This window comes from Kogia breviceps, chromosome 1, assembly GCF_026419965.1.
Source record: "Kogia breviceps isolate mKogBre1 chromosome 1, mKogBre1 haplotype 1, whole genome shotgun sequence".
NCBI classification, from domain to species: Eukaryota; Metazoa; Chordata; class Mammalia; order Artiodactyla; family Physeteridae; genus Kogia; species Kogia breviceps.
In genome coordinates, this window is record NC_081310.1 from 190,581,728 (window position 1) to 190,598,036 (window position 16,309).

Below are 16,309 nucleotides of genomic sequence, written 5' to 3' on the forward strand. Positions count from 1 at the left end.
CTGAGCTTGTGCTCTAGAGCCCGTGAGCCACAGCTACTGAGCCCTAGTGCTGCCACAACCGAAGCCCACGTGCCTAGAGCCCCTGCTCTGCAACAAAGACAAGCCACCGCAATGAGAAGCCCGTGCACCGCAATGGAGACTAGCTCCCACTCGCCACAGCTAGAAAAAGCCCAGGCGCAGCAACAAAGAGCCAACGCAGCCAAAAAAAAAGATAACTGGAAGTGGAAGATGGTTTAAGAGACTAATTCCTCCCCTTCCCCCAACTCAAAGCAAATATATTTATAGCTCCAGAGGAGGGAGCAAGTATTTCCTTGGCCATCGGCCTTGTGAAGCTGCTCTCCATCTGAGAAGGGGAGGGAGGTGGGGCTGATTGTACAAACAGCAATGGTCCAGGTTCCCACACCTTAACTCCAGCACCTGCAAGTGCCGACAATCTGTAACTCCAGGACTGCGGAAACCAAAACAAGGTAGCTTTAATCTAGGGGATTTTATTTTAAAATGTTGAACATCTGGGAATTCCCTGGTGGGCCAGCAACGTTAGGACTCAGTGTTTTCACTGCCATGGGCCTGGCTTTTGTCCCTGGTTGGGGAACAAAGATCCCTCAAGACGTGAGGCACGGCCAAAAAAAAAAGTGTTGAACATCCAGTTCCTTCCTCCTTATTGTCCAGCCAGCAAGATGGGTTGGTGAAAACTGGGATATCATTCAACCTCCCTGCTTCAAAGTCTCCAACAACTTCCTGTCAGAGCATTTAGAATGACATCCAAACTCTTCCCTGGCCTCCGAGGCCAGAGCTGATCTGGTTCAGCCTCTCCACCCGAGTCATCTCCTAATCTGTCCGCTGGTGTGTGCCAGCTCCCACCAACCTTCTGTTTCTTAAACAAGCTTGTGTGTTCGCATCTGAGGGCCTCTGCTGGGAAAGCTCTAGAGGCAGAAGCCTCTAGCCGTTCACCAAAATCTGCTCGCTCCACAGTGACAGCACTGTAGCCAGGCAGTGCTAGACTGCATTTCCCAGCCTTCTTTGCAGCAGGCCTGGCTACATTATCACGTTCTCGCCAGTGGCATGTGAACAGAAGTAAAGTGATCCACTTCCAGGCTGGACTGTTAAACCAGTGGGTATCCCTGCTCCATGCTGGCTCCTCTCCCACCAGGCAGGATGAAGCAAAGGGGATATCAGACTTACAAAATGAGAAGAGCCTGGTTCCCTGAATACTGCCTGGAGGAGATCTATCAACCAGGAACACTCGTCTTGGACTATATAGCATAGGCAAGATAAAAACTTTGTAATAAATTAGTGAACTTTTTGGCCTCTTTGTTCCCTCAGCCTAGCCTAACACAGTGCACCCCAAATTCTTACCTGGCAGGAGCCTAGCCAGCCAGGTCTCAGTTTAAATGGTAGCTTCTCAGAAGACCTTTCTCCTTCATTACTCCACATTTAAGTAGCCTCTAATCCCTTATAGCACGCCGGCCTACTAAATTTTCATTGTAGAATGTATTACTATCTGCATTTTCTTGTCTGTTGTCAGTCTTCAAAGAGACTGCTAGAACCTAAGCTTCATGGGAATATGCACCTTTGCTTAGTTCATGCAATGCTGCATTCACAGCACCAACTCAGTGTCTGGCACATGATACTCAATGTTTATTGAGTGGTATCTTCTGATTAATTTAAAAAAAAATAAATTTATTTATTTTTTGGCTGCGTTGGGTCTTCGTTGCTGCGGCAGGCTTTCCCTAGTTGCGGCGAGCGGGGGCTACTTTGCTGTGCGTGGGCTTCTCATTGCGGTGGCTCCTCTTGTTGCGGAGTATGGGCTCTAGGCGCGCGGGCTTCAGTAGTTGCGGCGTGTGGGCTCAGTAGTTGTGGCTCACCGGCTCCAGAGCACAGGCTTAGTAGTTGTGGTGCACGGGCTTAGTTGCTCCACCCCATGTAGCATCTTCCTGGACCAGGGCTCGAACCCGTGTCTCCTGCATTGGCAGGCGGATTCTTAACCACTGTGCCACCAGGGAAGTCCCTGATTAATTTTTAATTCAATAGGAAAAATTTTTAGCTGGCCTTCGAAGTAAAAGCACAGAAGGAGAACTAGAGCCAAATATAAGGCTGCTTCTCTTTACATCTGATTTGGGCCTTTTCTATTCTAGGAAGACAATGGATGAGGAATTATGGCCCAAGTCTGTATAACCATTAGCAGAGAGGTGCTGTTTGCCAATGTCCAGATTAGTCTTAGATGTGGGTCTGATAAAAAGTACTAGCTCACATGGAAGCCTGCAAACTTACTAACCTCAGAATGTCATCCGCCTTTTAAAAACTTTTTATTAAAAAAAAATTATTTTTTGGCCGCACCACACAGCTTGCGGGATCTTAATTCTCCGACCAGCGATTGAACCCAGGCCCACAGCAGTGAGAGTGCCGACTCTTAACCACTGGACAGCCAGGGAATTCTTTGTCATCTGTCTTTTAAAATCCACATTAAACTCAAGGTCAACAGTCATCCTGGGGCAGAATCCCTAAACCTGAAAACTGACCTCAGTGACCTGGCTGGGTTTCAGGCAGTTTGTCACTCTACTTAAAGGCCTTTGAGATGATAAACTGTGGAAGCATAACGCTGTTCACAGATTTATTACTTCAGTACATATCTGAGGGCCTACCATGCACAAGGCAAAGTTCTAAGCACTGGGAGATAGCAGTGAAAAGGAGACGTAAATCCCTACTCTCATGGAGCTTACATTTTAATGGGGGAGAAAGATACATAAAAGACAGAAGTGAAATGCAGATATGGTAGGTAGTGTAGGTGTTAAGCAGAAAAATGAAGGGAAGTGACAAAGATAAAGTAGACAGAGAAGGCCTTACTGAGGTGGTATTTGAGTAAAGACCTAAAGGAAGTGAAAGATAAACCCATGAAGCTGTTCGGGGAAAAGAACATTCCAGACCAAGGAAATAGCAAATACAAAGGCTTTGAAGAGAGGGAGCATGGCAAACTCAAGGAATATGGAGCTCAGGGTGGCTTAGTGAGTGAGGGGGAGGCAGGCAGGAGGTGAAGGCAGACGGGTACACAGGGCCCTTGCAGGTATTATAAGGGCTCTGGCTTTCACCCTGAGTGAGATGGGGGCCCACTGAGGGGTTTAAAGGAGAGGTGTGATCGGATTTAACAGAATCATGCTGGCTGTTGTGCTTAGAACATTATGTAGACAAGGGCAGGAGCAGGGAGACTTAATGCGATAACCCAGGTAAGAGGCGATGGTGCCTTGACCACGGTTCTATAAAGGATCAGATTTTGAATATATTTTGAAGTGGAGTCAACAGGATTTAGGATGGGTTGATGTACTCGTGAAAGAAAGGAGTCAAGAACTTCAACTTCAGGTATCTGGAGTCGAACAGGGAAAATGTTGGCTTTTAGTAACTTTCTAGGAGGAACCAAGCCACCCTAGCTCTAATTTTTTTTTTTTTTTTTTTAGGACAAAAATCCATAGATAAGGACTAGTATAGTTAGTTGGTTAATCCCATTAGAACACTAATAGTTCTGAACAGGGTAGCAGTATCTGGTGACAGTTTAGCGCTTTTATGTAAGATGGCAATATGTTCTGCTTAATTCACATTCTGAAATTTAGAACTATGTTCTTTTTTGAACACTTTTTTCCCATTTCTCTGTATTTCTATTTTTAAATGTATATCCTACCCTTTTCTTAAATTTTCCTCCTCCAAGCTGTAACATAGATTCCTGCCATAAATTCCCCAATGCATTTATTTCCCTGATACTTTTTAAACCTTTTTTTTTTAAAATAAAGATGCAGTGAATTCCCCTTTCTCTGTGCCAAGGACCCGGAATTCTTTCCACCGATAGCTAATGTCTCACAATTTCCTACCACTCTATCAAGTACTAGAAATCTCATTTCAAGTGAACTGATTATCGAAAGACTGAGATCTGAACAATGGCAAAATAATTAGTACTTCTTACCTCCAACTAGAAGTAGGCTTTGCTCTCAGCATTCTTTTTATATAGGCAAGGAAAGATAACAGAACACGGGGGGGGGGGGGGGGGGGGATTTGTTCAAACTACTCCCTGCATATACAAGCTGATCCATGTACATTGGAAATCCTTTCAAATAGAGGCCCCACAGCACAAACTCATGCAGAAAGCAGTAACTCCACACTAGTTAACACCCAGGGTGTTTCCAACTTACTCACAACCCCCTACGACCACCCCAATAGTCCCCCCCCATTTTACAGATAGGGAAATTGAAGCACAGAAAGTTTAGGGAAGTTACCCAAAGTCACACAGCTAGCAAGTGGCAAAGCTGGAATTCAAACCCGAGCAGCCTAGCTCTAGAGACTAGTCTGAACCACAACACCCTGTCACCAGTGCTGTTTCTATTGCTGTGCGTCCACTGCTTGTGCAGTCACCAAATGCAGACATTTCACATCAGCGGACGGCCATGTCCTCCTGCAGTGTTTATCTGGAGGTGACTGATGGCTTGGGAGATGCCCACTTCTTCTGGCGTTTAGGTTCATGGCCACAAGTCACAGTGCCTGGGTATAAGTTATTTAAAGGGCAGGGAGACAGAGACAAGGACAAAAGTAACCAACCATCTCAATTTAAAAGAAACTGATCAAACAAGAGTTTATGATAAAAACTTTATTGTCTTAAATATCAAATGTTTTACACATCACTTTTTCTTCAGAAAGTTCCTATTAAAAAAAAAAAAGAAAAATAAAATAAAGTGTTCTGATTACTTAGGGCTGACTTACATTTCAGTATCTGACAAAAACTCAAACCCAAATGCATCTAGTTCACTCAGCTGCAGACAGGTCCTATATGTCTAGCCCCTAAACCAATGGCACAATGCAACCAACTGTGGGATTCCTGAGTTTGGTTCCCTTAAGTTCTCAGAGTTTTCCCAACTCTCAAAACCAAAGCGTTATGGGAGTAAAAGAGCTACTGATTGGCAAGGCTATTTTGCCAATCAGCCTAGTTGTTCTTGTAAGATGCAGTAGTCTCAAAGCTTAAAGAAAAATCAGGAAAGCAACAGAAGTACAATTGCAAGAACAAAAGGGAAAAGAGGGATTTCTATTTGCTAAAATTTGCCAAATGTGGCTACACAACTGGTAAACAAACCTTACTTGAGTGCAAAGCCCATTAGCCCAACGTGCCATGGAAATAAAATTTTGCATAAAAATGGGCAAGTCAATGTTCATTGTAAGCACATAGTAAAAAAAAAAAAAAAAAAGCAAATACATTGATCTGAGTATATCACCAGAACTATTTCAAAAGGATGATCAGGAGACTAGAGAATGGAATTATCATCATTCAGAGGGAAAGGTCTCAGATGGGAAGCATAAACGCAAAGCTGCGGGGCCTTCAGGGAAAGAAAAAGAAGTCTGGTTAGCATCAGGTAACATCAGCCCAAAGGAGTCTAGAAACAAACTGATGTGACTGCCTCTGATAGGAGATTATAAGAGGCCTACCTTTCTTTAGGTCACTGATGCATCATTCAAAGTTGTATGTAAAACAAACTCATGGTAAACAAAATAATTTCTTATTAGTCATGCATCTTCCCAGGAAAAAAATACATCAGCATGCCCCTTCCCCAAGTCAGCTAATGAAAACCTTCCTATGGTATGTATTCAAAGAAATATAATTCTGTAAAAATTATTCTAATTTTGTATTCCACACCCCCACCGCAAGTCTTCTGTAGTTTGCTTAACTTTTTTTAGGTAAAAGAAATATCCTCTAACTCCTAGGGCCCTTGCACCATTTTCTCTGTAGCTTTCATTCCCTAAGATTGCGCTCGGAAACTTATCTGCTACAACCTCTCACCTTTCACAGCCCCCAGAGGGTCGAGATTACCAATCACCAATACATAACAGACAAACCTGTGAGAGTTTTCTAACTGTAAACCTCAGAAGTCGCTAGCGGTTAAGGTCCAGAAATTCTACCTGTATCCTTCAGGATTACTACATACACGGTGATGTTTTAAATAATGGGTTAAAGAATGTCCTTTTGATGGAGCTGTCCTGTAGAAACATTTGGTGGAGCCTTGAATCTTCTTGTAAATAAATTTTGCCCACCATCCAGTCCCCGAACCACTGCTTGCTACATTTTCTGCTCTTGACTCCTATTTTCACATCTTGCACTCAGCTGCTTTAAAACAGCAAATCCTCCAGAATCCTCCGCTAAGTCCTGTTGGCCCAGATGGTTAGTATTCCAGAGCAGCCGTGCTCGGAGGGGGAGTGGGAAGGATGCTGCAGCACACTCCGTATTTCTACCCTGCATTGGAAGGAGGTCCTGATGGAAGGAAAAGTTGACTGTCACTGGTGCATATTAGGTCATCTTCCACTTACTCGCACTTCTATCCTGCCCAATTCCCCCGCCACCAACAGTATACATTGATTTCTGAATCCTTGATCTCTTCAAGTGTTTCTACCAAATGTCAGAACATCTTCTGTTGGTTTCTCCGATTCCACTTTTTTAAAAATATTTTTTTAGAGCAGTTTTAGGTTCACAGCACCTAATTCCATTTTGAGCCTGATCTTCCCAGTTTTCTCTGAATTTAAACCAAATCATCCTAGTATGACTTTTAACATAAATGATGCTAATAGGCAAAAATAGATCTTGCACTTGACGCTAAAATTTGTTTCGTGTCTCTTTACTAGACTGAAAGCTTCACAAGGGCAGCTTCCAGTCTGTTTTAGTCACTCCTGTATCCGCAAGTGCTCACCAGTACCTGGCACACAGGCACTTAATGTCTGCATGAATAGTGAACTCATATTCCTAAGATTCAAACTGCATAGCCTTCAAGAGAGTAAACGTTTCCTGTAATATAAGATTTTCTTGAACTTTTGCTCTGCCTTCACCACAATACTGACAGTGCAACAAAGAACACAATAAACACTTAGAAACCATTTTTGGGGGGTATACCTGATACAAAAAAGCCATGTCATAATCCTTCTACCTGGGGAAATCTAATGATTTGGCGCAGGATAATTCTCAACCAACGATAAAGGTGAGCCTTAGGAGCACTCCACGCGTGCCGATCGCCAGGAGAGCCGTTTTCAGACTTCCCTGCTGCCCCGGCTCCTTCCACTTTCATTTCCCACCCAAGTTCGATGCCTCCGCTATTTGGAGAAACTAAGGCACAAGAGAAAATCAAGCATATCAAAGGTTCCTCCCCTAAGTTCTTTGATTTAACTCAATGAACTCCTAGTAACATCTACCGAGGGACCGCAAAGGTAGAGAATTTGAGCCATGATTGTACATTTCTGGTTCTCAAGGACACGCTTTGAATTTACTTTAACAAGAATTGGCATTTTTAAATCTTTCAAAAAGAAAGCTATTTTTATTTTACAGAACTAAGTTAACATTCATCTTCTCGGAAGGGAACTCTTGAGAACTCTGTCTCTTTCCAGTTCAGCCGTGGACTACAAAGTCACCAAATTCAAAGGAGATATTTGGCTTTTTGGTATCTGTGCTAGAGAATGCATAATCCTGTTAGCTTCTCTTATGATATGTTACCTCTGATAACAAGTTTGAAATATGCAGCAGGTCAATTATCCTGCTTATACTCTCTGCAGGTGGCAAAGAGATAGGAAAAGGAAATCAGAATGTACTGCAACTCTTCTGGCCAGTTACTTGCAAGGCTGTTTTTTATATACATAAAAGCCACCGTAACTGAAGACTACATCTGTAAATATAAAAATTGTTTGCTTTTTAATCTATGTAAAATTAACTGTAGGATATCTGTCTATCACACATGTATATATACACATGAACTGAGGGTTAAACCAACTAAATTTTTATGGCTTTTACTAGGGATAGTAAGCTGTGCTAAGGGAAAAACAGGCAGATTCTACCTTAGCTGGTTATCACAGAATCAGTGACACAAAGTCTCATATATCTTTCCATGTAAGTCTCTTACTGGAGAAATGCTCTGGGAAAAAATACAAGGTGTGTGTCTCCCTTCAGTATATATGGAGACAAGGAGCTCTGGAAAGTTCTGTAGGCTGCAAGGCAGAACAGTTTACATACACACTCACCATCTATGTAGTTCCCTTTGCAACTGGTAATCTTTATATGTTAACGGCTGAAGCCCAAACTGTGGGATGAAGGCTACTGGCTGATGTCTGGATGCCTAAAGAGGTACGAGTGGAAATAATTCTTACCAGCTGCAACGGCAACATCTACAGCCTAGGTATAGCTGTCTGGTTACCAAGCACGTTCTTATACACAGGAACCGACTAAGGGGAAACTGCAGAAGTCATATAGGTCAATCTTCTCCTCTCTGGTGAATAAACAGATACCATCCTTGGAGGTACGTGCTGACCACAAGGCTGTCCATTACCGGTTATGGCAAAGGAGCTATCCAGTAAAGCAGCCCATCGCTGGTTATGGCTGGCCATTATCAGTTCTGTTGGCAACCAGAGGAGTTCACAATGATTTTATCTTGTTCTTGGAGAAGTTAATCTCTAATTTCTGCACTTCGAATAAAAATTGAAAATGAAGGTTCACTAGTGTCGTGTTCCTGAATTCCTTTTGTGTTTTACAACTGCTAAATTTAAAAATGATTCAAAATCTTGACAACGTCAACAACTTTACTTTCATACAAACGATGGACGGGAAGATTTAAAGAATCAAGAGCAATTATAAGTTGAAAGATAAATGATGAAAAAGGACAAGCATATTTGGCAAGTGGGTTAAGCTCCAAGTATTCCTAATAAGAATACATGTACAACGATAGGCCTATCCAATTTTCTCCTAGAAATAAATATACAGATACATACAATAAAAGCTATCGTAATGAAACCTTTTCCAGACTGATATTCTATATCCCACCTGGGACTGACTCCCAAATCTCCACACTGTGAAAATTCAGTGGCCAAGCCTCTGAACAGTAGTCAGAGGGACTGCTAGTACAGAAAACTCTGAGGCCCATCTTCATACAGAAGGCCTTTTTGGAGGAGTCTACTGTCATAGACTCACCCCACTTTGTAACTCTACACTCACCCCACTTTGTGACCCTAAAGATTTATAAGCTTAGAATAAATTCCTAAGCATACCCATACCGCGAATCAGGGGCCCATTGCATTGCTACTACATTTTGCTTCAATCATAGCACCACTACTTAATTACAGTCACAGCTCTACGAGTCAGTTGACAGAAATCCTATAAGCAGGTTCCTAGTGCATCTTACATCTTTGGTGTAGGGCAGGCAAAAGGATCTACAGCACATGATTGTCGAAAAGAACACTTTAAAGACAACCTGGCTAACTTGTTCTGAACACAGTAAACTACAACTCTTTCTGTCAACCATTCCCTAACTTCAGAGGGTCATGAGGAATCTATGCAACTTTCCATCATAGCACTCAGGCTCCTAACACACATACAAACCTCACAGCTAAAAGAAAGAACATGGAATAGGGTAAAAGAAATGTCTAAGTGCCCCCAAATCAAAAATTTTAAAACTCCTGAGATATGAGCCTCCGTTTTGATTGTGCTCAATGACGTGAATTTTGACAGAAAGAATAAGCTTTTATTTTAAAGAGAGTAAGACTTTAGACAAAAATCACTTAAAAAGTTCACCAATCACCCTTTTGAAGCTTCTGTTTCAAACACATTGCAAATTATAACCTGGAATAGGGAATTATCATTCTCAAAATTCTCTTCAATAAAACCAAGATTTCAGATTCCTGCTAGGTACATAAGGGGGTTTATTTTCCACGAAAAAAAGTATCTAAAATCTACCCAGTAGAATTATTGCACAGTGGGGCCCACAGGACAATGACTTCCAAGGGCTAGTCCTCATATAAAAAAAGGCCACAATAAATACATCTATATACTATGCCCCACTCTAACTTGACACGTGTAAACACAAATATGACGAATCTTGCTTAAAAAAAGAAACTCCTGAGGAAAGAAAGGGATGGAAAACTCTATCAAGGCCACTTGAGTCAGAAACTCCAATTACTGTTTCCACTGCCATGAAAGACACTCACCAAATACACTGACCATTCCAAGTACCAAGATAAACCAGTGACAAGGTTATTTATCACACTTGACTATTTCACTCAGATCACAGCTCAAACTGAGCTTTAGAAGAAACTCCTAGAAGAAGATGAGTTTGGAAAGGAAATAAACTGCTGGCAATCAACCCACTAGCTGAACGTAAGTTCATCGTTAGTCATTAAGGGCTGAGATGTGATCAGTGAGATGCTACCAAACCCAGTCACTAGTTAATTCCAGTGTTTAGGCCCTTAATTTTCACTCACAGTTCTTGAAACATCACCATGACATCTGCAAATGGAATTACAGTTTTTTTCTTCCTTTTTAAAAAAATCTGGGTAGCACCATGATTCGCTCTAATGTTAATTCCCTCAACAGTATCCCACCCAAGATATCTGGCAATCCATGCAGCAGCCTGTGATGTTCAAAGCAGCCCAAGTTTTAAACCCTCCCAACTCATCCCATTAAAGTGTCAAATCCTAACCACACGAATAAAAACATGCCACTCTAGGAGATACTTCTTCAATCTCCTGTTACAACTGACGAATCATAATACATAAAGCACTAAGTATGATTCCAAACAACAAACCATGTAATCAAATTTGTAAACCAAAAATTGAGTCAACCAGCCATACCTTGCCTACAGCACAGACACAGCCAAATTATGAAGTTGATCTGTTTTTCGCTGCATGGGTGGTGGGATTTCTCACGGCTTCTGCTTCTTAAAGCATTCACTCTCATTCTAAAATGGTATGCTATACACAAAACCACCAATTTTATTCCAGAATACATCATCTTAATGTTAATAAAAAGCTTCTGTATGCACATACTGCCAATACATTTAAAAAGGCCCAAATTTTAACAAACAGAATAGACAAATGCATCAGACAAGAGATCATAAGTTACTTTGGCCGAAAAAAATCTTAAAAAAAAAAATCTGGCTCAACATTCTGCTCGCAGGTTTCTACATATGCTGTATATGTGGTGAGTGTGTATGTGTATGTGTATGTGTAGATATATAGCTTTTTTTAAAAGGGAATGGAGTATGGTCTAGCCCACTTTTTCATGGTTATGTAGGAACTACAATGTTCTTTGCTAGCAAAACAAGAAGTGCAAGGTCTGCATTTCCACCAACTTGATGCAAAGCCCCAAGAGCTTCCTGCAAAGTAAAGCCGGCACGGAGAATCCGGTCAATGTCCGCAGCAGGAAAAATTAATGGTGCAAGAAAGGAGGGACTTGATGATGGATGGCTGGTAGGTGGTACAAATTCTAGAAGTGGCCCTGCAGCTTCAGAACAGACATTTTCTCTAGTCTCAGGCCTGTCTGTCACTGGATTCTGTGTGCCCTGACCCAAATCTTTAACCAATATGAAACTGGATGACAAGGACTCAGTTTGCTGAGAAGTCTGACTGAGTGCATCCTCCTCACCTGCTAGAAGTCTGGGTGAAATTTCTACACCAAAGGTGCAATGTAGTTGATTGGACGTTTCAGCTGAGGCTGCAGTGACAGAACTGCTCTCCTTTATGGACTCCTTAGACTTGGGGACGCCTTCCTTATCGGTCAATACGCCATCACCTGGACCCCTGAAGTTAATATTTTCTACATCTTCTACTCCGGCGTCAGTTGAAGTGTACGTTAATTCTTCTGTCTTCACTGTTACAGATATGGCCTGATGAAAGGAGACCTGTGAACAGTGTTCACTCTGGGTAGCTGTTAGATGCTCATTTTGGGTCCATCTCTCAGAAAGGTCCTTAATACCTGTTTGGCCCTCAGTTACTGTCTCTGATTGACAGATAACTTCTTCCGATGTGTTTTCTGAAGCTGGTTTACTACTAACGACCAAAAGTTCATGAAGTTCCTTCAAGGCTGCCGTTACGGATGAGCAAGATTCCTCTGTGGACTCTACGGATGGCTGACAACTGCCACAGAGACTTACTAAAGAGGAGGGGCAATTCCCGTATTCTTTACTTGTTCCAGACATTTCGACATTGCTTTCTGGAAGCTGTAAATCCTGAGTGGAAATGGAATTACTCAAAATTTCAGAGGAAGGGTTACATTTTGATGTTTCTACTTCCATCAAGGGATTATCTAAGGTGAGGTCAGATGCACCGACGTTCTTGACATTGGTATTCTGACCACCTGCTGAATTAAGCACAGCAACTAGGGACTGTTCAACTATATCTACTTCCATAAGTGTTTCTGAACTTGAGTAGCCAAAGCATCCTGAAGGTAGAATATTTTTCTCTGTACCTGAAAGGTCCACAGTCTGCTGTAGCCTGTCTCCTTTCATTGTAGCTTCCGAACCAATACCTCTTTGTTGATCCTGTTGCCTTTCTCCAAGAAGTTCAAGGTCCCCTGTGTTACAAAGATGTTCTTGGTCATGTGGAACATTCTGCTGTATAACCTCAGGCTGTTCATCCCTTGGCTCTTCATGCTGCTGAAGGCCACTCGCTTGACTCGGGTCCCGATATTCTGGATGCCAACCCCTTTCACCTTTAAGCCTCTGTGGTTCTTGCATCCTAGTGACAGGTAAACTAACTTCCCGTCTTGTGTGGAGATGAGATGTGAGGCCCTGGGTGCTTCTTTCAGCAGATTTCTCTAGATTATCTGCAACAATGGCTTCTTCGAGTGAATTCTGCAAAGGCGTAGCTGGACTCTGGTCTGCTGGAGCACTGTCTGCTGAAGAAGCACAATCAGAAAGATCCTGTAGAGGAAGGTGTTCTTTCTTTTCAGAGGTTACCTGGGATTCAGCTGAAGCCTTCAGAGCCTTCAGAGCTTTAGGTTCGATGCTGTCTGGGTCGCTGGGCTCAACAGGGCAGACTGAAGCAGAGACAGAGTGAGCAAGACTGGAAGGACTGCCAATCTCAGGACTCTGTCCTGAAGGATGGGCTTGATGGCTAAATCCATCTGAAGTTGGTAATGATGACATTCCCAGTGAGGTAGTTTCTTTACCGCTTCTCTCTATATAGAACAACAGTGAAAGGAAAAAAGATTAATTAGCAGGTTACAAAGTCCACTAAATTATCAGAGAACACAAATCTAAGCAGGACAGAACAAAATCAGGTCCTTAAACTTGGGTTTGTCTTATATTTATAGACTTTGTACAAGAACCATTCTCATCGTGGTGGACAATTTAACATCATAGCATCAGGATAAGAGGTAGGCATGTTCTTAACAAAATATGTGTACTGTGATTCAATATTTTTATTTAAGTACCACATAAGGGCTGAGTTAGTGCTCAAGACTGCAGGACATTTATGTATCTTTATTCTCAGTGGGTTCAGAACTCTAGAATAGTTTCTCCAAGTGTGTTCTCTCTATCACTTGCCCTAAAATCACCTGGGATGTTTCCTAAGCATGCAGATTCTGGATACCATCCTTGGGATAAGCCCAGGAATTTGTATTTTCAGTAAGTTCCTCAGGTGATTCTTAAAAGCACAATACAATCTCGAGCATTTCAGTACTAGAATGATTCTCGTGCCAGTTCACTTTCCGAGTGTCAAATGTGAACACTGAGAAGTCTAAACCAGGCATATCTGGGACAGAGCAGGGATTATAAAGAGAAGTAAGAATGTGATACTACTCAGGGACCTTCAGAAGACAGAGAAGCAAACGTTCTATGTATTTCTATCCAAACATTCCCCAAAACTATGTGAGTTTGACTCAGAACAAAAAAAAAGCGCTAAAGATCAAACAGATTAAATCCCAATTATTATCTTACCAAATAATGCAACTTTTAAAAGGATTGTCAGTTACTTTATCACATTAACAACTAAGTAAGAATATTTAAGTACTTTAAGGAAAGGGAAATGTGGGCAGGGGAGGGCAGTGGAGGGATATAGTTCATAAATTTTCCAATAAGCGGTAACAATTTAGATCCACTGCAACTTACTGACCACTCATAAAAAATGGAAGGATTAAATACCACACCTCAGTGTAAACATCATGATGTCATTAAACATCAGTTCCAACTCTCCTTTTGCCACTAATCCAATTAAAAATTTACCTCTATGCAATTATTACAAGATCTTTAACTAAAAGTCAAAGGCTGGTAACAAAAATGACATCACAATACAAACTATTAGGACAGATGCAACTCAAATGCTTCATGTTGACTGTACCTTAAGAAGTCATGAATCAATGCAGTTATGATTCAAAAGGCTCTAAAGCATTCTAATCCAACATAGGTTAACAGCTTGAAAAGATAAAGCACTATGTCAGGAAGTTACTGACTTCTTGTGAAATAATCTTATAGTTTAGGGATAAACAGGAAAACAGCATATATCTCAGTGCAAACTATATTCATTAGAGTCTAGAAACACAGTTATTAGTTTTATTTATCAATCTCTAAGGCTGACTCTGAAAGAGGTTCAATTTTGAGTTAATGAGAACACAAAGATGCACTGCAGTGAAATATCCATGTTCTTAGCAGCACAGAGGTGGGCAAAGGTAAGGGCCTTCTGGCAACGGTACGTCAGTTTTAACAGCCGGGGGAGGCGAAGGTGAACATGACCTCAATGTACTCCGTACTCACTATGAAAGCAGCACATAGTCCTCCTGTGGCTGAGATGGTCAGTCTCACTGGCCTAAGTCCTAAATGTAGGGGAGGACTGGGTCAGTCCTACAGGACAGGAGGAGAGGGTGAGGACAACGGACATTAATAATTAAAGATGGCTGCTTTTCACCCATCCTTACCAGGAAAGTGAAAGAAAGAAGCAATTAAATGCTATATATCTAATTACAACCAGCCTGCAAACCCCTATAAAGTCCTAGGTTGAGAGTCTAAAAAGACCACTTTTCCTTCTTTTAATACATCAGTCAGTGCACTCAGGCTGACACTTATCTTATCTGCACTACAGGGATACGGCAGCAGAGAGCCTCCTGTGGAAAACTGCCAGGCTAGGGACAGAGGGAAAAGCAAAGTTTCAGCCCTTGTTCGAAGATTAAACTTCAGTCCTGCCTATGTTATTGACTCTGTGACCCTGGCCAAGTCACCTGGCCTATTTCCATTTCTTCTTCAACAGAATGAACATTTCAGCCCCTCTATAATGCTGGTAGTTGTGGGCAGTAATGTGAAAAGTACACTTTCAGTTTTCCAGAAGAAAGGGCGCTTACAAAATCCCTAATAACACAGTCATCTCCAACGACGAAGTGCTGTGATGCTAATATTCTTGATTTGATATTCACAATGGTCATTTGTTTTCGCTGGGATTTTTTTCCCCCCTTGAACTGTTCTAATGACTGATAAAATTTTAAATAGGAAACCATGCTTCCATATGTATGTATGCCAACATACAAATACACATACAGGCTAGTTGTAATCAGATTAAACAAAGTGAAATGGTGAATGACAGAAGCTGAATTCTACAACTGCTGCGGATACAAAGTCTTTCAGACCACAGACGATGACTGGGTGGAAGGCTTAACGTGGTGTCTATAAATACCTGGTCTGGGGCCCACTCCAGCTGCAGTACACACACACTACATGCATCATGGCTTCTGACGCTCTGTGTGAATTAGGAAACAGACAAGCAAACTTGGGTTAACAATGCAAACCACACAGCATGCAGGGTTACAGTCTCCATTCCTTTGCCATCTTTAAGATCAGGAACTGGTAGAGTCAAAGTGGGGGAATGTTCCTGTAGTTTGGACATCAAAAAGATTTGCTGGTTGCTTTAATTCTCTCACAATACATAAAGCAATGTGTCAACTTCAACAGATTTTCAACAGAACTTGGAAAGAAACTAATTTTACACACCTACACAGAGAATTCATGGGCAAACATGTGAAATAGGTGAAGAAAAGTAGGTCCATAGACAGAATTACATGATATGGAAATCTTATGGAGTAAAGGTGAGTGAACACAGGTTATAGAAACTTTCAAAATTTCTTTTTCAGGTGAGATTTATTTTTAGAAGAAAAACAAACCAAACCTGATTACTTATCCTGGCTTACCTTCTTTAGTTATTAAAATACTCTGAATTATTACTTTTTTGAATTATTTTTTAATCAACAGAAAAGATAAAGATATTGTGCTATAGAGTATCTACCAAAGAGTTTTTAGCAAAAAATACGTTCACCTACTATGTCTAGAGGGAGGTGATTTTGATAATAGTGGGAAGCTGATGCTCCAAACAAATAGAATCTCACGTTGAAGAATTATCTCACTATTTAAACATTACAAAACGTAGCGCAAGCCATACACTGTCAGTAACAAAAGGTCACATGGGTAAGGAGCCACTTCCTTTTAATCCTTTAAAACTGGTACACCCCTTCACTATGGCTGAAAACATCTGTGGTTTCTATTTTAATCTCTTCAGC

The 16,309-nt window shown here is 41.5% G+C and overlaps 1 protein-coding gene across 11 annotated transcripts in view; it reads right to left on the reverse strand.

Annotated features, from left to right (window-relative positions):
* Positions 1 to 4,035: 4,035 nt before the first annotated feature.
* The window catches only part of DDI2 (DNA damage inducible 1 homolog 2), a 43,630-nt gene continuing 31,356 nt past the window's right edge, over positions 4,036 to 16,309 (reverse strand). For 2 of the 11 annotated variants that reach the window (XM_067016899.1, XM_059066426.2), the window contains 3 exons: positions 15,433 to 15,495; positions 11,417 to 12,949; positions 4,613 to 6,277 (listed from right to left, as the gene is read on the reverse strand). In XM_067016899.1, the coding sequence (XP_066873000.1) occupies positions 15,479 to 15,495 (17 nt within the window). In that variant the 3' untranslated portion in view covers positions 4,613 to 6,277; positions 11,417 to 12,949; positions 15,433 to 15,478. Of the gene's footprint in view, positions 4,522 to 4,612; positions 12,950 to 14,522; positions 14,612 to 15,432; positions 15,496 to 16,309 lie in introns of those variants that run through there. The other 9 variants (XM_059066393.2, XM_059066404.2, XM_067016874.1 and 6 more) reach the window with 8 other exon arrangements.